General features: G+C 39.4%; 1 protein-coding gene across 23 annotated transcripts in view; it reads right to left on the reverse strand.

Moving 5' to 3' along the window:
* Positions 1-22,349, reverse strand: part of camk2b1 (calcium/calmodulin-dependent protein kinase (CaM kinase) II beta 1) — a 78,032-nt gene that overhangs the window by 14,722 nt on the left and 40,961 nt on the right. For 3 of the 23 annotated variants that reach the window (XM_086206850.1, XM_086206842.1, XM_086206843.1), the window contains 5 exons: positions 15,764-15,798; positions 13,833-13,865; positions 9,722-9,790; positions 4,948-4,992; positions 877-925 (listed from right to left, as the gene is read on the reverse strand). In XM_086206850.1, the coding sequence (XP_086062976.1) occupies positions 877-925; positions 4,948-4,992; positions 9,722-9,790; positions 13,833-13,865; positions 15,764-15,798 (231 nt within the window). Of the gene's footprint in view, positions 1-876; positions 926-4,947; positions 4,993-9,721; positions 9,791-13,832; positions 13,866-15,763; positions 15,802-22,349 lie in introns of all 23 variants that reach the window. The other 20 variants (XM_086206848.1, XM_086206849.1, XM_086206855.1 and 17 more) reach the window with 13 other exon arrangements.

Raw genomic sequence — 22,349 nt, forward strand, 5'->3', positions numbered from 1 at the left:
GGACTTTAAGAACTTTAAACTGTAGTTGTGCGAAGAGATACAGCAGCAGTTTTTTGTAGACAATGTCATTCTAGGTCAGCAATTGAGTCTGTTACAAATGTTGAAAAGCTTTCACTGTTAGGAGAATATCAGTATTCATTTCCCCATGTGTAACCTAGCAGATGCTGTCATAATCCAACATTACAAAGCTGAAAACTTAATAAGCCCAAACAAAAAGCTATAAACCAAACCTCTTAGTGCTCTCCAAGAGAGTCAGTGAAGGCTAATTGCTGTGCATTTGTTATCTAATGCTTCTGTTATTCCCACAAAGATGGGTCTGCAACTAACCATCGTTTTCAATGATTAACCACAGTTAATCAATTAATCATTCATGAATCATGTAACTTTTGAAACATGCTCATCGCAATTACCCAGAATCTAAGTGACATGTTAAATTTGCTTCTTTTGTTTATCCAACAGTCCAAAACCCAGTGACTTTTCATTTTCTATGCTAAATGACAAAAACATACCAAATGCTTACTGTACACTCAATAGTCTGGAACAGGAATATGTGTGAATTGTTTTCTTGATAAAAGCACTAAATTAATAATTGTTTATCCAAATGGTTGGCAAACATTTGTTTTGATTGACTCATTAACTGTTACAGCTCAAAAAGATTGTTTATTTGCTCCATCTAACATCTCTGTCAAGAATTCCTGATGCTTTTCAAAATAAAAGACGATAAAAAACAATTAAATCAATACAAATTGATGCTTCAATATTTGTCAAGATCCCACAGGTATTCTAGCTTTCCATTCATTGGGAACATTTTAGTACCTTACTTTCCTGAGCATCTAATATCAGCATAGTAGTATCGTTTGTACTGAGCCATCTTACCTTTCACATCTTCATCCTCCACGGTGGTGTTGCTACTGTCTGATGATTCCTGGAGATCAGAGATAGTTAATGGTTTTATATATATATATATATATATATATATATATACATACACATATATGTATATACACACATACATATATGTATACACACATACATACATATATGTATACACACATACATACATATATGTATACACACATACATACATATACACACACAAACACACACACACACACACACACACACACACACACACACACACATATATATATATTCTTTAATTGTGATTGTAATATATATATGATATATATGAGTAGAATACACCAGAACAAACAATTAATGTTGATGCAAATCAAACATAGATGCCAAAATGGAAGAAAATCCCAATAGTGTTAATGTGTTCATCAAAAACCTATCAAACCTTTCAATAATAAAAGTCGGAACATGCTGCATAATCACTCACAGAAGTCACACCATTGTTACCCTTGGCCTAAAACTTCTACTACAGACAAAACTGCTTCATCTTCAGTGTGTACCACACCATGTGGACAAGTTGTCCCTCCGCAGGGGGCTCTCGTCTCTCCCTGAAACTGACATAAACCCAATGGGATGTGCCCCGTCCATCTATTTCAACCATGAAAGCAAGCATAAATGGTTCTCATCAAGCAATTAGTTGTCATCTTGAACTGCTCCTCAGAGTGCTCCATCTATCCAGCCACCTGACTGCATGCCTAAGTCTCTCTCCTCACGAGCTTTCGCTTAAGGAGAAGTTAGCTTCTGATTTCCAATTAGCAGATTAAATGGGACTAAATTCCCCCTGCAAGAAGAGGAGAGTTGAGAGACTCTCTGACCTCATTAGACGCATGAGCATGCATGAGCAGCACCGCAAACTCAAAGTGTTTCTCTGCCTTCTAAAGAGCAGCTGGTGACCTGAGAGGAAACGAGTAGAGGCGCGCGCGTGTGTGTGTGTGTGTGTGTAGCTAGCAAACACTCAATGCAATATAAATATCACTTAATACCAACCAGTTTATTTTGTTCTGAATAAGAAGTGTCATTTGGGATATCCTGTCACTTATTTTTGTTTCATCATTGAACTTTATATCTGAGCTAATTAATAGCGTCCATGAAGTGCAAATCACAACAAAAAAAATAAAAAAATCAACAAATAATAATAATAAAAGTGGTCTGAGCAATTGTTCAAATTGCTATACTGTAAGGTCTACTGTAATTTTCATGTCACTGGAGGCATGAAGGGTGAAATGTGTGTCAAAATGCAACATGATCACATTCGGCACACTTAAGATGATGATGATTTTTCAATGAGAGCTGGAGAACTACCACTCAATCTGATATCACCAATCATATCATACTTGGTATATCTGCCAAAACCACAACGGCAAATAGGAACACATCCAAGCACAATCACATTGTTTTGGAAATTCTTCAGAGCCCATGGATTTGTAGACATGAAGATAAGGAGGATGCCAGGGAGACCTCGGTGTCTTCAAATTTACAGCATTTATTCACAAACATGATGCATCAAGGAGAAATATAGTGGCCAGTACCGTGCGCCAGCCACTACAGTTCTAAAGGAATCCCAGAAACAGTATACCAATATATCCTCTGGTCAGGTGTCCAGAAAAGGAGGTGTTCACCTGAATGAGGAAGTTGATCATAGGCAAGGGATATAATTTTAGGTCAGAATGATTTTCATTATTGATGTATATGACCACACCACAGACAGATACTACTGTCTCCATCACAACCTTGGTTCGCACAGAAGCGGGCATGTTTACATTAGCCTTGTCAAAGTTAGCAGCACTACACAGAAACACTGAATAAGGGGTAGAGATCACTTTTCTATGAAAGGATATTTTTCCCTCATACATATGATCAAAAGAGAATATACAGCAATCAATTTGAATCATAGTAGCAAAGCAGAAACCCCAACCTAAACAACATATCTTTACAACTATTCAAAGAAAAAACAAACAAACATAAATGCCTTATTTTACAATTCCTGTCTTTTCAAAACCTGGTGTTTTTAGTATCTAAATTGTTACTAACTTGCTAACTTGCATAACAAGGAGGACTTTGAAAACAATGCAAAAATTGGAAGGGGTGAAGAATGCTGACTGGATACTAAAAGTAAGCTTGTGCCTCCTTCCAGTAAGCCAAACTATTTTTTTAGGGCCTAAGCCTGAAGGTACTTCAGGCGAAGACCCTATTATGTTTGCTCGTTTACATTTATGTTTATATAAGAGAGCAGCTGTTAAACACATAATGGAAATTATGTTATATTTAAAATGCACGTCTAGTTAGCGGAGATCCTTGACATGAGCAGGTACCCAACTCATCCAGTGGCAGTTGATTACTATGTGGTTGTGGTTTCTTCTTGGTTTTTTGTTTTTCTGGTTTATTGTTTATTCTTTAATTGTGATTGTTATTTCCATTAAACCAATGTGTAATGATTGTGATTTGCAAATCATGGCCACTGCAGACAGGGCTTATAAAAACACTTAACAGATAAAATCGATGGATGTCCTTGTTGATGCATTTCGCTGTTATCTACCCTCTATGGTAAAATTGTGACATTAATTTCTCTGTATTTAAATTAAAGCACTCTTGGATGCAGGATGGATGCCTGGACATAACAAACTGCTCCATGCATGACAGACTTGTTTCTTTTTCCTCCAAACAAAATTTTGGTTCACCACATGTACTAAAGTTGATATTACATACTCACAAAGCTCACTCTGCCCGCCTGCCCAGATAGATTCAACTAACAGACTGATCTAGAGGTCAAGTAAGCTGCTTCAGAGAAGTCTGGTGAGAAAATAGAAACATGATAAAGCATTCTTTCCAAACACTTTCAGTGTTTTCCTGGGCAGCCTTTTGCAGGGCGATACAAAGCCAATGCCCCTAAGATCTACTGAAAATCAAATGGAAAGGTGTCCCTACTGTGTTGCTAAAGCTGGAAATAGATTCAGAACTATTCAGCTTTGTGGATCACAGCTCAGCACATATTACACACGTACATGTACATGAGCATCAAAACAGCTTGGGGGGGGGGGGGTCTTAATTCAGAATCATGCAGGTTCATGCAAAGTCCTTCAACACATATGAATTCACACCAATATATTTAGATCTCCAATAGATATGCCCAAAATTGATACATTTTAATCTCTCCAACATTGGAGTTCTGTAAAAGACCCAAATGACTGCAGCACATCATGCTGCACACTGCTTTGTGCAGAACAGAGATACAGAAAAATGGCATGATGTGGCAGAAGCACGTGATTGAGTCAATATGTTTAGGTTAGAACTCCCAAAGGTACAAAAAGAACATTGACATGAGCAGCATGTCTGTTGTTGATTTAATAACTAGCTGAATTCTAAAATACATCGAAGTACTTATGGATTAATTTATGTGTATTTGTCCCCATATATACAGCTTTAGTTACCTGATATCCTACATCTTCATTTGTATTTAAAGTGATACTTCACAGCATAAGAGTGTACTTTGCTTTTCAAGTGCCTTTCACAAATTATCATGCATTACTTTTTTATAAAACAAGAACTGTAGAAAGAGCCAGCCAATCACAACCAAAGAAAAACAATAGCAAAACTGTCCAAAAACACTTTGATTACTGCTACAAAAATATCTTTTTAACCCTTTAGGTTTGTCTGTGTGACACCTATTGCGTGACCAAGTATCACTTTGAGTGGAAGGTGTGTGTTTGTATGAGCGCGCGCGCGTGTGTGTGTGTGAGTGTGTGGCATAATGTATCAATAGCTAAAATATTTTCACTATGGTGAAGGAGATCTGACAACTACTCTCTTATTTTACTCTATTATATTGTGACATATATACTGGGCTGCTCTAGTCTTTAGCTACATAGAAGCAGACATGCACAGATGCACACATTAGTAAACCAAGTCATGGTGCGTTCACACTGATGCATGATGAAAAGAGAGATCATAGGACAGGAAACGTTGAGCAAGAGGAGGAGAATGACAAAGAAAGATAAAGGTCAGGTCAGGTCAGGACTGGGGAATGAGGTGTACCTTCGTCCCGTCCACTGGATTATGGATGACGGTGGTCTGAGGCTCCTGGAGGAGAGGGAGGAGGAGAGATAGAAGAATATGGTATATGAAAGAAAAGAGAGAAGGGAGATGGAGATAAAGAAAAAGACTTTGATATAAAGTGCAAAAAAACAGATAAAGAGGAAGAGAGAGAGTGTGATTTGAATGTTGGATGATGAGAAAGTGCTTGTTAAGGTTGGGAAAGGAGAGAGAAGAATCCAAAACGATAGTGGGTGGATGAGCTGTAATTTGGAGTCAGTTCTGTTTTCTCTCTCTCTCTCTCTCTCTCTCTACACGCACACACACACACACACAAACACACACACACACACACACACACACACACACACATACAGTAGAGAGATATACATGGCACTGAAAGTCAAGATGAAGTGTCTGCCAGAAGCACATCGGCACCCTCTCTCTCTCTCTGTCTCTCCCTCTCTCTTGCTCTCTCTCTCACACACACTAACATACAGTACATACTATAAAGTCTTAAAAAGAGACAGCATAAAGTTGAACAAGTACTCATCTTGAGTGCATTCTGTATTTTTTTAGTTCTGCATCTAAATTCCCCACCCATTCCTTACATGATGCAAATATGTACAGTTGAGACTGAAGAAATGAAACAAACAAATTAAGATCAGCCAGCTCATTAAATAAGAATGAGACGTGCTTTGACAAAGATAAACATGGCAAGGCACTGGCACAACAAGCAAAGATGCCCCCACAAGATTAAACCAGGTCATTTTATTTTTCACACTTGACTTAACAAAAAAAAGGCAAGCGCTTCCTGGCAGACACTGGCATCTTTTTAGCTTCTCAAGGATTCCTAAAAGAAATACAATCTGACATGGCAGCTGTTTGTCACAGTGGTGCATACAATTGTCTCTGCCAGTCAATACGATGAGACATAACCAATCCCTTCTGTTACCAAGGCCTATCACGATGCTAACTCCGCTTAGAATGCTGCAGAAGCTACTTTACGTCTTGTCTTATTGAATAGTCAAGTCGTTTGATTTGAATTTGATTTATAAAGCACCAAATTATTATTATCATTATTATTATTAATAATAATAATAATAATAATAATAATAATAATAATAATAATGACATTATAAATTATTTTGACACTGTCATGGTCTCATGATATAGAACTATCTCTAATTAAATTATATTAAATCAAGCCCTTGGCAATCAATATAGCAGCAAGGAAGAAATATCTGAGCAGTTCTTGGTGGTCGCCCATCTGCCTTGACCAGTTCAAGTGACAGAGATGGACAAAGACAAGGAGAGAGACACAGAGAGAGAGACATACACAGAGACAGTAACAGATACTATATTCAACAAACAAAGGTAAATAAAGATAGAGACAGCGACAGACAGATATGGAGACTGACAGACAGTGATAGTGAGAGATAGAAAAAACACAGATAGCTACTGATACAAAGAGACAGATGAAGCGAGATAGTGACAGCCAGACAGACAGATAGGTAGATAGAGACAATGAGGGAGACACATAGACAGATACAGTAAGAGATAGAAAGAAACAGATAGTGACCAACTGACAGAGACATTTGGACAAAGACAGAGAAATGGCAAAAGACAAAGACATAGACAAATTGAGAAAGAGACAGATGGTGATAAATAAAAAGGGAGAGGTAGAGACAGACAGCTTTCTAAAGGCAGAGAGTGACAGAGACATACAAAAAGTAGGGGAATAGGCAAATGTTTCAATTCCTAGGTACAAATGTATCATTAATCATATTAAGCAACTTCAACTGTTAATTTAATTATCTGGTGAAGCCAAAACCTTGCCATAACAAGACAATAAAGTTCATGATATGACATTGTTGTAACATGTTACTTCTTCTGCAATCAACTGCATTTCATCAATCCTGCCAGATTGTTTGTTAAATTAAAGGCTACTGTCAAACGCAGGAACACCCCACACGGACACACCAATTATTCTGAGTGGAGACACATCTATATGCTTCTTTAGCACTCCTGGATTTTTTTTTTCTTGATGTACAGAAGATTTGAGCCCCCATCAATACCACCCCAGATTTTCTTCTACAGTAACCCCTACCCACCCCCCAAGGAATGACACCTCTGTGATGACTAATCAGCTGTCTCCTGGTGATGATGCCAGTGTTGTCATGACAACTGTTGCCCAAGGCAACTGGCACCAGTGGCAACTTGGGTGATGTTGATGAGGGAGAACAAAGTACTTGTGGTTTGCAGATCAAAGGAGGGGGCGAGAGCTGATGTCATCAGGATTGGCGTGTAGTTTGACTGTTACGCATCACCACTGACCTTATGCTACCATGTCATACAGGAGTGGCAACTAGGTGGCTACCAGCACACCTAAATGCAGGATTTCATTTAAATAATCTTACATGTGATGTGAACAGAGACATAAATTTGACATCAACAGCTTCGAGGCCAGAACATTAAGGTCATGAAAGTGAAGGAAGCCTGTCTCTCCCGGCAATTCTGTAATGAAGGAGTTAATGTAGCAAATGGCTAAACAGTAACACATTCAACTCCCTAGCAACAGCATGGAGATCACTGTCACCCACCCACTCTCTATTCCCTCTTAAGGATCAGAGAAAAAAGCTCTCTTTTACTCCATGGTTGTGCCCACACATACATGCACACACATGAGCACATAAACTCAACAAATTGTGTCTGATAGAATTGTCTACAGGCGTGCAGAGTAAAACGATGCTTAAACTGACATTACATGCATGCATGCAGAGAAAGGATGTCTAGTATGATGCTCATATGGATGTTCAGTGGGAGTTTAAGTTGTCATTTTGCCTCATCTCTTGTTTCCAGTCTTTAGTAGAGGCACCGCCACATAGTAGCAACTGGGTTACCAGTTAATGAGTGGCTGACTAAAAGCCTAGAATGTATAATGTTTAAATGCAGCTCAGTATAGCTGGTGAGTCAAAGCTATGTTTAGTGCGCTGGAGTGCCGAGGAGCAAACCCAAACTAACCTAAGTCCCCAGTGGTGTTAAATGTCTAAATTGGTGAGATCATTAGTGTGGCATCTAAGACTCGGGTGTCAGTGATTTACGACTAAGCATGGCTTCTGACCTAAGTATATAAATGGAACAATATGACGAAGCCATACTGGCAACATAACATGCAGTAGGATATAAAATTAAACTCATTATGTAGTTGCAGCTATGCAAAAGTGTCTTAGTGGTACATTGATTTGATTTAATTTAATCCAAATTAATCATCATGTTTTCTGATAGAAAGGTTAAAAGGATGACTTGTAAACCTCTGCAAAAGACGGCTCCTCAGACATGACTATAAAAGAGGTTGTCACCTGCACTTTTAGAACCTGAGGTTATACTATATAACTAGTGAACTTTTGCTAGAGAGGGAACGTTATTCCTCTTAATGCCTGTTGTCTATTGTATCCAAAGACTAAAATGATCCAATGTGAAAATAAATCGCTCAGTTATATTTTTGCATTCTCATTATGTCCATAATATTATCATTACATTACATTGTTTGTGTAGAAGTTTAAAATTAAATGGAGAGGCACTTTTCTGATCCCTTAATGGAAATTAGATCATTACAATTGCTAAAAGGAGCAGCGTGTCACCAAATTAGTAAAGTGCCATTTTGACAAAATGCCGGTGATGACTAACAACTCCAGTTATCACATTGTGTCTTGACAACATATTTTACAAGTTTTTAACTTAAAGTATGTCACCCTGACTTCACACTACATGTTCCACATCCCTGCAATATCCACATGGGGTAATGTAGATGTAAGCTGTGATTTTTGGACAAAAATCCAACGAATGGGTATATAGAGGTTGGGATAAAAAGATCTATAATGTGTTTTGTAAAAATGAATGGAATGAGTATAGGTTTTGAGCTTACATCCAAAACCAGAAGAGTGTTGAGTTTATTAATAAGAACTGCTGGGTGAACTTATTCCAACATATTAACAAATTTTATAAAGGTCATTAAAATACTGGAATATATGTTGCAAAATATAAACATGCATGTCAACACAAATCAAGAAAATAGCATCCTAAGAATGAAGATAATTATATTCATCTGAATCTTTACAAGATATCTGATGCTAAATCAAATTCAGGCTCAGATCTCTGGAATATCCTTAAAAGTGTAAATGTATTCCTGTTCCCTGCATATTTATAGCTTGTTGCTATGTTCTAGAAGACTTGAGCACGCTGTTGATTCAAGCTGACCTACTCGATTTACAAAAATTCATACTTTAATTGGAGCAGGAAGAAATCTTTTCTGAAATCAGCTGGTGAGCTTTTTTAGCTGGAGGGCTAACTAGCAGACCTTTGGGTTTTGATGTCCACACAGTTGGGAAATGGTTCTCTATAAACTGCACTGACAATCCCAGCAGGCATTAGCAATTTGTTCCACTTTGGTTTTTCTCTAACAGAGAAAATGACACAGCAGCACAATATCATCCAGAAGACACACTGCATCCACACCTGCCATGAGAAAATGTTTCCACACCTCGCGGGCTGGCTTAGAACCATACCGACTACTGTGGCCTTCTCAGTGATGAGGTGAAGACGGAGAGGAATACAGACAGAGGTGAAGGAGTAGGGGAGAAGTGTAGGGTGGAAGGAGTGTTGGACAGACAGTGGTGGGACACACACACACACATGCACGCACGCACACGCGCACGCACACGCACACACACACACACACACATACAGGTGAAGGGTGTGATTAGGAGGTAAATACCAGAGCAGGTGAAGGGAGGTTTCCTTTTGGGCTGGTGACTATGCTGTTTTTGGTGCTGTTTGTCTGGGGCTGTGCAGGAGAGGAGAGGAAAGGGAGGAGACACAACAACAAGAGGTGAGTTAACAACAGCGAGAAATAGATTCTGTGAGTGTTTATCCATCCATGTGTATGCGAGTACACATTTGACTGTGTTCTACACTGCTAAGTCCTTCCCTTGTGAATGTTTGAAGTGGCATATTTTTGATTGGCAGGCCACTTACTGAACTGACATGATCAAGTTTTGTCTTTAATAACTACAGAGACCGTTTACTTCCATACCTTTGATATGTATCCACCAGCTGCAACAATTCAATGAAGGCCATGTCTCGCTGGAGTCCGTGCTGAGGTGACCAGTGAGCCATCCTTTCAATGAGCAACATGGCTACATGCCACCAACCAGCCAACAGGCCCACATGAGGCTCAGATACCTGGGTTAGGGGGTCTCAAAACAGGCATTTAAGTGGGTTGGTTTTGGGGCCTAAATGGGCTAAATTCTTCTCAAATGGTCCCTCTTGGTACCCCTCAGGTGCACATCATCAACCTGGGCTTAACCATAGCCACGGCCTACATGGAAACTCAGGACAAAGTTGGCAGGGACCCAGTTAAATCTCCCAGATGGGCCTCACATAGCTGTGCTGGCCGGGGACACAAGTTAAAGGTGAAATTTCGATAAAGTTTGCTATACATCTGTATTGAAAAGAGATAAATAAGCAGTACTTGAATATCCTCAAAGATATAATAAATGTAATAAAATAGTGACGAAAGGGTTAACTAAAATATGGATTCACATGATTTACATTGACATGGTGTTATCAACTACGAGTACTGTAGTTTCCATGCCAATACAATTTGATTTTGGCCATGATGACATACCTTCATAATCCTTGATCAAATGCTCCTTTGAAGGCTGAATTTCAAAGAGTGGTCAGTCCTCTCAAGAGTCATTTGATCACCCTGATATCTGTATGTAATCAACATTTCATTTCTGACCCGGTTTGGAAACCTATTTATGTCAATTTCCCTCTGTACATCTGTCTTCCTCCATTATCTGTCTTTGTCTCTGCTCTGCTCTGCTGCTCTCTTTCCCCCCAACCGGTCAAAGCAGAAGGCCGTCCCCATTGAGCCTGGATCTGCTCGACATTCCTGTCTGTTAAAAGGAAGGTTTTTGTTGCTCCTGTTGCAGGATGTGCTTGCTGATGGAGAATTGTTGGGTGTAAATTCATTGAAGGAGTGTGGTACTGGACCTGCTCTACCTGTAAAGTGTCATGAGATAACTTTGGTTGTGATTTGGTGCTATATAAATAAAATTGACTTGACAATTGACCTTCAAGACCCAAGACACTTAAAGAGTGTCTACCACTGTAACATTTAAAGTAAAGAGTACAAGAAAAAAAAGGACAAATAGAGCAAATAATATCCTATCAAAAACTCAAAACACTTGACTTTGTCATGAAACATTGCTTGCTCTGTGAAAGAGGAAAAGTCCATCATGTAGATATAGACTGCTCATTTAAATGCAACAGAAATTGTTGAAATTGTTGTATGAGCTTGAAGAAAACAAAGCTGTGAATTTTAAGATTCCTTTGCTAAACACTGGACCTTTAAATGGAAATTCTTCCAAAGACAAAAGACATTTCCATCAACTGCGGGAGATGCGCATGTAGGGTATATGAAATTTAAAAGATATGAAACTTTCTAAAAATGCTTCAACTGTTTCCAAAGATAAAAAAAATATTAGTGTGTGTGTGTGTGTGTATGTGTGTGTCCATTCATATTCACTGATGTTTCCGTGAAACAAAGAATTTAGAAACCCACTGGGCTCACACTAAAGAGGAGAGGAACCAAGGAGAGAAGAAGACACAGTGAACACAACAATGCAAACATACAAAACAGTCAGGAAAATACAAGCTGTTGTAAGCTGACAATAAAATGACAAGTACATTTAGGACACATGCACACACGCACACGCAAACAAACCTACATGTATGCATTTGCTTCAAAAAAACTTCTTTCAATCAAAGAGCCTCAATGATGACAGCTGCTCTGACATCTACTCCACGGTCCACAGCAGGCCAATGCTGAGATCACTCCGTTTGCATCAGAGGTTTAAGTTGAGATCGATAATTCACATCATTCAATGAACAACCAAGGTAAAAGAAGAGGATAAAAATCGCCATGGCTTATTCCCCCGGTGGGTATGTAAAGAAGGATTCACAGGGAGAACAACAGATGAGGGAATGGTTGTGTGAATAAAAAAGATTGCTGGGCAGGTGAGGAAGCACACCTCAGGGCAAAAGAGAGGGAAATAAGCTGGGGTCAAATCTCCTTCAAATTCACTTCAGTGGAAATGAAAAATATCATTATTTATGTGTAAACTACATTTTTATTTCATATTTTGAGTGAAACAGAAACTTGATTTGTCAGGAGATGAATTCAATGCTGAGAGGTGATTTATAGCATTGCATGTAATTGCATTTGCAGGCCAAACATTTATATTCTTGATCCAAGTTTTTGTACTTCTAGGTGGAAAAATAGAGGTAACAAGTGTGCTGTGGGATAGAAATGAATGTAAAGTGTGTGTCTAATACAGGCTTGAACAACTGGCTCTGTAAAACCTTTAGTGGCATTATAAAACCCCACGCAGTGTTGGACTCTGATAATTGGATGATTATTCATATGGGACTCCTGTCTCACTACTGCTGAAGCAATGCACCCCACTGATTTCATTATCCTAACCAGAGGTTTCTATCTGAATGCCCACTAGCTTTTCAGGGTTAAGAATAAACAAAGCAAAGGCATTTGTAGAATTCATTTAAAAGTTTCCAATGAAGTTTGGAGCATACCAGTCTTTTGGCACTTGAGGTGGATTTTTTTGACCCTGTCATATTTTGAGGTAATCCCAGATTCAGGTATTTCCTCACCCATACATCTGCGCACACGTTTTTGTTTGTGGCATGTGCAATGTGTACGATTTAAGATTTTATGCTAAAACTGTGCTACTGACAGATCTGGAGCAGCATCCCTGGAGAAACTGTGAGGAAACTAAAACATCCTCACATTTTTAGAACAATGTCAGGGTTAGATTTATCGTAGCACACTTAGCAAGGACTGCTTAGCAGTCAAACAACAGCACATTCTGTAAATAAAATACTCATCATCACTGATCAGGACTGATTTAGAGAACTTTAGAGAACTTTTAGTCCCTTATGAAAATGTGCCTGTTTTATAATCCAGGCTGAAAACTGAAAGGTATATCACAACTCCGTGCCAGAGCAAATAAGGTTATGAGTCAGTGTCTCTTCCAACACTTGTACCAGAAAAGTTTACCATTAACTTCACCTAACCTGTTGTATGGCTTCCCTGAAGTTGATTCGTGGTTCACACATACTATGCTGTAGTCGGGGTAAGGGCCCTACAACCTCATGAGTATTTGTACTTATGCAATGGTGTGTGAGTGTTGCACTGTGCTGTGTGTTACAATTTCACAGCCACAACATCATTTGACAGCGGTGCTTCGATATAACTGCATTGAGACTATTCTGTACTTTAAACAACGGCAGCTGAAACAGAGCCAATAGTCTTGGAGTTGGAGCTAATAAATGTCGATCTGGTGGAGAGGGATGGTTGAATCATGGCGTAAGGATGAGTATGGTATATTTATGTAGTTTTATTTTATTTCATTTGGAATTGCATATTTCATACTTCAATTGTTAACTTTAAAGTGTTTCTTTTATTTAACTATGTTTGCTTTGGTTTAAATAATAATGCTAACTGCAAAATTCTTATCATATAGTTCATATAATGGCTTTTATTTTCGCTAATATCAAGAACTCAGTGTTGCCTGTCATGCTCCTGAGTATTACTGTATTGCAGGTAAGAGCACCTGACTTCCATTGTTCATGAACCACTGTGTCTCAAAATTATTACTTCAGTGAACAGAAGGAGACTTGATTCCGCAACTAATTCAAGTCAGACACTGTGGATAGAGCAAGAAGTCAAGTGGAGGGAAGGAGCAAAAACAAAAAAAACAAAAAAAGGACTGACTGGGCAAATGCATAAATAGCATGCTCACCATATATTGGACAGTAGAGCTGGACTTGCGTTTCTGTCCTCAGACGATTGATGAATGGGTGGATTTATTGACGGATGAACAGATTGATGAATGGTAGAAAAAAGGTGGACAAAATAAAATGGTACAAAGAACAAAAGAGAACTTGTCAAGTTTCAACCCTTAAAAAGACAGGATCAGACAGATACAACAGACCAGAGGATGGATGGATTCTTCCCCCCGGGAAAAGAATATATTGAGGCATTGATATGAAGGTAGAGAAGTGAAGAGATAGAAGGGAGCAGTGGCCCAAGTGGAAATCATCAAGAGATAGAGATAAGAGTGGGAAGAAGATCGGAGAGCAGTTGTGCAGACCAAGACTGTGCAAAACTGTGACCCGCTGTTCTTCTCTTAACAGATTAACATTTGTGGTGAGAAGAAGCCAGACAGAGGCGTACACCAGCAAGAAGAAGAAATGAATGTGTATTCTGTCTGAAAAATAAAGCCTCCTCCCAGAACTCAGCTAAATGTATTAATTTCACCTCAACATCATACACTACATTGTTGCACTAGGGCATTATATGTAATTACTGAAAAATAATCAATTTAGCAAGACTCCTTGAAGTACTGTGGATAAATGGATTAATCGGCAAGTAACAAGCAGCACAGGAGGCTGAAAGTTGTGCATACCTGGTTCCAGAGAGAGAGTGTTTTCTTGCTCTAGCAGCAGGTGCCACATCTTAAAACATTCTGTGCTACTTCATGTTTACAAACCAGCAGGAGAAAAATAGTTAGGGGAGGCAATGGAGAGGATGTGAGAATTGCCGAGAGAACAACAGGGAAAAAAAGGAGGAGAAACAAGAGAAGAGGGAGAAAAACAGCAGCAAATGAAGAAGAGGCCTTGAGAAATGGTTTGGGGCAAGTGTGAAAGGAGCCTGTTGCTAGGCGATGAGTGCGGCACAGTGGAAGTAAGTGTCTATTTCTGTCGTCTGAGTTTCCAAGGTCCAGACTGGCAGCTATTCCTGGAACTGAAGTCACATTCCCTACTGAACCGACTGAGCGGGGAGAAAGGGGGGGCACACACGTACCGCACGCACACGCACAGACACACACACACAGCTGCACAAACATGAACCACACATGTGGACACCCACGCTTACACACACTCAATGTGCAGGCATGCTCACACCCCCATTTGCACTTACACTCTTTTTAAACTGACAAACAAAAGCAATTTATTTAGTCACACACACGCACGCGCTGACGTACAAACATAAATTTGCATGTGCACAAAGCTGAAACACGCATGATGTACAATGGCAAGGAGCTACATCATGTTGCAAGCTTTGTTGCATGCTATCATGCATGCTCACAGACTCGCGATGTGTGGGATGTGTAACTGCGATATGTATGCGTGAGAGTGGGAGGGTGAGAGATCTTCATTAAAGGATGAACAAGAATGTGGGGTTAAAGACCAGATGGGGTGAGCAGGATACAGGAGGTTTAATGTGGAAATGGAAGGATGACACAGAGAGGAAGAGATGAAAAACACAAGTCAATAGGGCTGACAGATGGTCCCATTTAAGAATGGTGATTGAGAGGTGGCAATGAGCTGATTGAGGTCAAATCCAAATAATGGCTGCTTTCAGAAGGATGTGCTACATGACGCAAGTGTGTTCGCGAGCAGCACAGGCTGAGAAGTCCATATAAAAATGGGCACACATATGGACATACACAAAATGATGAATCATCAGAGAAACGTATACACTCAACAAAAAAGAAGAAATAACACACGCAATCAGATGATGATATATTCAACAAAATACATTAAGAACACAGTGAAGTAGAGAAAACTGCCCAGGGGAGGAATCTGAAGCTTTTGAAAATTAAATAAGGAGTTGACAAGAAGTGAGGGGATGTGGAGAAGAGACGGTGTGACACGTGATGGCCCTTACCTTGACATCTGCCTTTTTGTTGAGCAAGGTCTTGGCTGCTGCAATGACAAGCACAGAGGAAAATACCCAGTTAGAGAATAGACTTAAAGGAAAATCTCTTCATACTGCGACTGGGTACACAAGTATCAGACATACAATAAAATCCACCTTGATATTTGCTTCAGACAAAATAGCAGTGTGTACTTTCAAAAACCTGGCTAAATGCTGGCCTTTGTGAGCTTTGCTTTCAGTGGTTCAAATGGGATTGAAAAATTGCTGCAGTTTTTTTAAACAATGTATTGTGTAAAATCCCAAATTATACAAAGACACAAACTGAGCTGTTTCTATGGAGATTTCATCATTTTCAAGGCCTGGAAGACCAAGTTGTCATAGAACGTGAGAAAAAAAAAAAGACAAAACTGAGATGCCATGTCTCCCGCAATAGATGCGGTCAATGTATTTGTTCAAATTCAACAAAATAAGAATAGATTGTGGCAATTGTTGCTATGCTGACAGACCCAGTGTGTTTCAGGCCTAAGTCATCTGTTGGTGCTGTCCTGCAGGATACCCTCTAAAAAACCTTTCCCTATGATAGCAGTCAGGGGGGCTTATTATGTGCTCAAACAATCTGTTAAGTAATTGATCATTCCTTACAGACAGGTGCATGAAGCGATATAAGGGCGTTTATAGATGTAGTAAAGCATAACATAGGCCAGGTGGACAAGACATCTTCATTGTCATAAAGTATCTGCTGCACTGTCTTGCATTCCAACAACACACTCCAAATGACAAAACACTACATTTTGATAAAAAAAACTACAAACAAACAGACATTTTGTTGTCGTCATTCATTCTAAAAAAGAAAACGAATCAATGTTTCACTTAGATTCCTCCAAAGTTCCCTCATGTCTGCAAGGAAGCAGAAACAAAGATGGCTGCAATGACTGTAAACCCAACAAAAAGCCCTGCCTTAAAGAACTCTGGGGGGTCTTAAGAGGGATTAGTCTTAAGTCTGCTCCCTAATGAATGGTAATGAGAGAGGGTGGTGAGGAGGGACAGTAGCAGAGGAAGAGTGATACTGTAGACACAGTCCTCTGATGAGCATAATACTCATAATCCCTTACAACAGTGGAAATTGCATGCAGACGACAGGAGACTGTCCACAAGGTGTTTACCTTGACTGCACTGTGAAAGCATGGATATGAGCTGGTCCACACAGATACATGTTCACCCACAAGGGACCAAAAATAAGATCCAGACACTCTGTGATGTTAAACTGTTTAAGGGTATGGGATGTAGTACAGGATTAAAAGGTAAATTGACTCTTTTTCATACAGCGCCTTCCACCTTAGTTTTGAACGCTTTACAGTGTCATCCCATTCACACACACAATGATGGTGGGGGCTGCCATGCAAGGTGCCTACCTATTCATCAAGATCAATTACTGGTTCAGTATCTGGCTCAAGGACACTTCCGCACCGTCACCAGAGGAAGTGATGATCTAACCAGCAACCCATCGGCTCTGAGACATGCCGCCCCCAGGTTAACACAAGAGCAGACACCAGATGTTGACCAGATAGCTTGAATACCAAAACACCTGGGTGCAGGTGTGCAACTCCCACCATGGACGCAGACAGACATGCAAAGAATTCAGGCAAATATAGGGATTATATTCATTGGATCTGTTTGTCGTACACTGAATGTCTACAGCTTAATTTTTGCAGCAAATGTGACAATTTGATGATTTTTAAGACTGCTGTCTCAACTGCCCCATTATAAGCCAAGCTAACTAGCAGCAACTGTTCCACAGAGAGTACAGAGGGGTATCCATTTACTTAAATGATGGACAATACATATATTTCACAGCCAGGTTCCATTCAATCGAATGCTTTTTAGGCTTTTTAAAATATCTTTAACAACATTTAAGGCTGATTTTAAGGCAATTTTATTTTTCTTATTCAGGCATTGCAGGTAATTTAATTTTGTAAATTAAACATAAATCCAGACTGTACTACATGTATCTTGAACAGCTTTAAACCTCATTTTGATTTGTTAACATTGCAAAGACATAAGGAGTAACTCTGTAGAACTGACTATCACCTGCTCCTCCAGATCCACACCGTCTCCTCTCTCACTTCTTGATGCAATCCTTACTGGGACTCTTTAAGGGGCTGAGTGCAATTTCAAGTCTAATCACATGCAATCACATCAGTACCCAGCCATGTTACATAAAATACTATTCCTGGCGGTCTGGATTTTCTTTTTCCCCCCTCCTTCTCTTTGACTCCCCTTTCCCTCTCTCTCTAAAACAATCTATTTAATTCAAGTATGCTCCAGTCAAGCAAGATTTGCAAAGTGGAACAAATTCCGTCAGAATTTTTGTAGTGAAATGGCGATTTCTCAAGGGAACTAATATCCACTGACATGGAGTGACTTCAATGTGCAGTGTAGTCCTGGTGTTGAGGTACAGCACTTTTCAGAAGAAAAGCACTTTAAAGGCTGTCACTTGAAAAAGGAAACAATATAGGAAGGAAAGAGCATGTACTGTACAGTAGAATGCATCACTTCCATGTTTTAGCATAGCTTTGTTTCCCCAATTTTTCAGTCATGTATTGTGTTATTCAAAGTTTGAAGCACAGTGTGCACTTTCAGTGAAAGGAGGGACATTAGGAAGAACTATAAAATCCAGAAGGATATGTGAGTGACGTGTATGGTTTATTGTTGTGCTGCTCTTCCTCAGTCTCCATCTAAAGGCTGGTTGTAACTGAGGAAAAGAAATTAGGTCAGAATAGTGGCATTCCATTCTCTCCTATTTGCTCTTAACTTGGCACAAGAGGGAAGGATATGGAATGAAAGGAGAAAGAGAATAAAAGAGGAAAGAAAGTGATAATTCACTCTGCGGTTTCTAAACAATTATTTTGTCAAGGGGGACAAACAGGAACTTCTACACAAAACGAAAATAACAGGTACAAAAACTGTTTGGATTCCAGTGCTGAAGAGACTATGAAAATCTGTAAAATCAAAGAGGCAGCTTAATTCAATAAAGGGTGGAGAAGCAAGGGGGGCTCCTTACCTTGCCAAAAATTACACATGAAGCAAGAAGAGAGAGGAGGAAGAGATTAAAACAGAAACACCACTAATAATCTTCCTCTAAAGACACGCAAGAGGCACTACTGCTAGACAGGAGCAAGGATGGGCATGAATTCACTCAAAGATTCAGGGGTTAACAATTCTGAGGGCCCTCTTGGTATACAATGAGCTAGTGAGGGGATCTCACTTGAGTACATGAGGACCTCAGCAACCTTTTCTAGGCCATTCTTGCATGAGAGTTGGGTGCGTTCTAGTGGATGGTGATGCTATTTGTGCGTATGAATATGCAAGCTAGAGCGAGTCTTGCAGTGAGCTAGTGAGGCTCAGTGAGCCTGATAGAGGGAGGCAGCTCACTATAAATGTTTGATTGGAGCGTAGTGGAGGCTGAGGGACACAGAGAGGACTGTGTAGTCCCAGTGGGCCCCAGAAACAAGGACACCGCCATCACTTCTGTCTCCTTGGCTCAATGCTAGACTGTCATTTCTTTGCCGTTTATGCCTTTAGTTCAATTCTACACACCCAAAACAAACTTGAAAAAGTTCCTTTAAAAACAAAAATTAAAAACATGTGAATCCCTTGCACTGTTGATGTGAAAATACTTTTACAGTGATGTAATATAAAGGATGCCCAATGGCTCTCTACAGACATAAGTGATATTGCATGTTTCTGAAGGAATGTTCTAAGGCTTTTATTTTGGTTAAAAAAACTGGAATGTCCTTCAAATACACAAGGGATGCACAATAATTGCTATTGACATATACTGGTCAATTTTCTTATATTTAAGCATATAATTTTGCTCAATCCACTCCTCATCATCAGTGATGAGGGAACAGCAATAAATATGTTTTATTGCTGTTCCAAATGTTTCGGAAATAAAGAAAAATGTTACTTTTAAAATTAACATTTCAATGTGATTTTAATACAATTATTAATCAATTAATCCATACCATATAAACTCGCTTTTAGCATTGATATCTGTAAATGTTAGCTGTTGGCAAAAGTCATTTGTTAAATTTATGTAAGAAATCCAATATTGTGCATCGCTAAAACAAATGGAAATTTTAAAATGAAACAGTAAGTAGCCAATTCTGTTAAATGCTGAATGTACCAGTTGAGAAAGCAGAGGATGCAGCAAGGGAAGACCCCTGGAAATCTTTTTTAAAGAGGTCAATGAAAAATTTGATAATGAACTTCCATATAATGGATGTCAGTGCTCATATTGGCCTGTCTTAGCTGGATGTGTGCGTTAACAAATATTTTCTATTTTCAACATTCTATATAAAATTCTGTATATTTTAAGAACCGATATATAATGCCTATTTATTACTTGGTTTCACAGGAAGGAAATAGAGCACTAAAAATTCAGAGCTGGATGCATTTGAGCCAGTTAAGAAGTCCAGCGGAAAAATGAGTTTAAACAAGGATATTCAAATAAAACACACACATATACGTGTGTGTGTGTGTGTGTGTGTGTGTGTGTGTGTGTGTGTGTGTGTGTGTGTGTGTGTGTGTGTGTGTGTGTATAATTTGAATATCCTTCAGTTTTAAGTCCTTCCTCTGCTGGAGTGTTAAATATTCCTCGGATGGAGTTTTTTGACTTTGTGAGAACCATCCCAGCCTTGCACCTTCTTCAGTGTTCACTGTACCACCATAATCCCCCCGTGTTGCAGCGCATGCACCAGTCCAGTGCCCCATGCAGCATTCACCGACAGCTCTCAGGCAGTTCCATCCTTAAAAAACTTTCCAGTGTCATTGTTAGACAGAGAAAAGAAGAGATAGAGGGAAAGATGACATTAGAGTGAGATATGAAGCTATGGTTGAGAAAAGTAATGAAAAGTGACACTGATATTGGTGGAGCTCCAGAAAAGTATCATCAGAGAGGTAAAAATGAAAGAATATAAGGAAGGGAATGGACAAAGAATGGTGTGGACATACGACAGACAGGGGAGGTGGCAGGAAGAGAGTGAGGGTGAAAATAAAGAATCAGAGACAGAGACAGCACTCTACATGGGGCGAAGCCATGCTCTGTGGCTGCATCTGAAGATGCAGATGAAAGAATGAACATGGTTCAAAAGGTGATGGCAGAGCAGTGATGGTGCAACCAGCCTATCAATTCTCAGAAAGGAGGGGGCAGATGTGCTGGGATGAAAAAACAAAATTAGCAGCTGGGTTTCCATCCAAGTTATAATTTTTCTGAAGCATCAACTGTCATGATCACTGAAAATATAAAACTCACTCGAAATAGAACATGTTTCCATAACAAGGAAATTCAGCAAACAACTCCGACAGAAAGGCATTTTTCATATAAACTGAGGTATGCTTGAAAGGACAGCTTAATCTCGTTGGCAAGGTGCCTGTCCATGATGACTACATGCTTTGGCTGAATTTGTGACAAGTAATGCTGTCTCAGGAGAATGTCTAACATGGCAGTAACGCATCAAACCATCATTCAAAACCAGACAAATTTCTATTTCCTATCTACTGAGATACCTTCAAACTGGAGAATGGTCAGTTTTCTGTGACAGTTTTGTGAACCACTGGACAACATAAAGTTACAGCTAAACTACAATACTGTGTAACCATAAAATGTAGTTTGGTATTTTTGCAAGCCATGTTATAGGCAGCAAACTAACAGCAGCTAGCTAGCAGAGGTTTGCCAAAGCTTGATCTTTACGATGCGCTAAATAACCACTCTGTGGTGTGGTGTAGGTATGCAACTTACCCTTCGCTATAACCTGATATGCACCTCCCATAAAATCAATCTACCGTTATATGTTGCAGACCACCAGGGGTGCACACTTTGTATCATCAAATTTCCACACATTCCTCTCCATACCATCTTCTCCAAAAACTTAGCTCTTTGTCAGCTAATTCAGTAAATACAGTAGTTGAATATGTATCAGCTCCAGTTCCTAAATTGTCTATTCAGTTTCACTCATTTGAAACACATGAGGAAACTCAACACTATGTCACAGAAGCTAACTAACCTCCCGGGAGTCAGCTACAGCATCTATGGATTGAATGATACACAATGATAAACTGGAGTGAAGCATGCCAACATCCCAGCTGTGCTGACACTGCACATTACCGTAAACGCTATCATAATAGCTCATTCAGAACTAAGTTTCAGAGGAAGCCTTCACTTAAAAGTGATGTCTTATGAGGACCTCTTTACATAAGCAGCATCCTTGAGTTAAAAAAAAGAGCTGCATAGATCAATGCTCTCTAGATATAGAAAAAAAATATGATTTTACCTGTTTTAAAAAGGTAAAAGAAAGAAAAGAATAAGACAAAACTGAAAATCATTAGTGGCATTTGATGTTTAGGTGGTTTACCAAAATGAGACCACCCTCTTTACCAAGAAGGTCTGATTGAAAAATGGCTGAATAAAACCTGTTAAATGTCTGGATGGAAACACAGTTCTCACTACAGATGATGAGCTGATGGAAGGTTTAGTGATCAGCCATCATGCTCTGAGTTCCCATGCTGAGGAAGGAAGGAGAGAGGGAAGAAGGAG

The sequence above is a fragment of the Aulostomus chinensis genome, chromosome 6 (genome assembly GCF_037954235.1).
Source record: "Aulostomus chinensis isolate RoL2024-O1b breed Wild chromosome 6, RoL_Achi_v1.0, whole genome shotgun sequence".
In the NCBI taxonomy this organism is placed as follows: domain Eukaryota; kingdom Metazoa; phylum Chordata; class Actinopteri; order Syngnathiformes; family Aulostomidae; genus Aulostomus; species Aulostomus chinensis.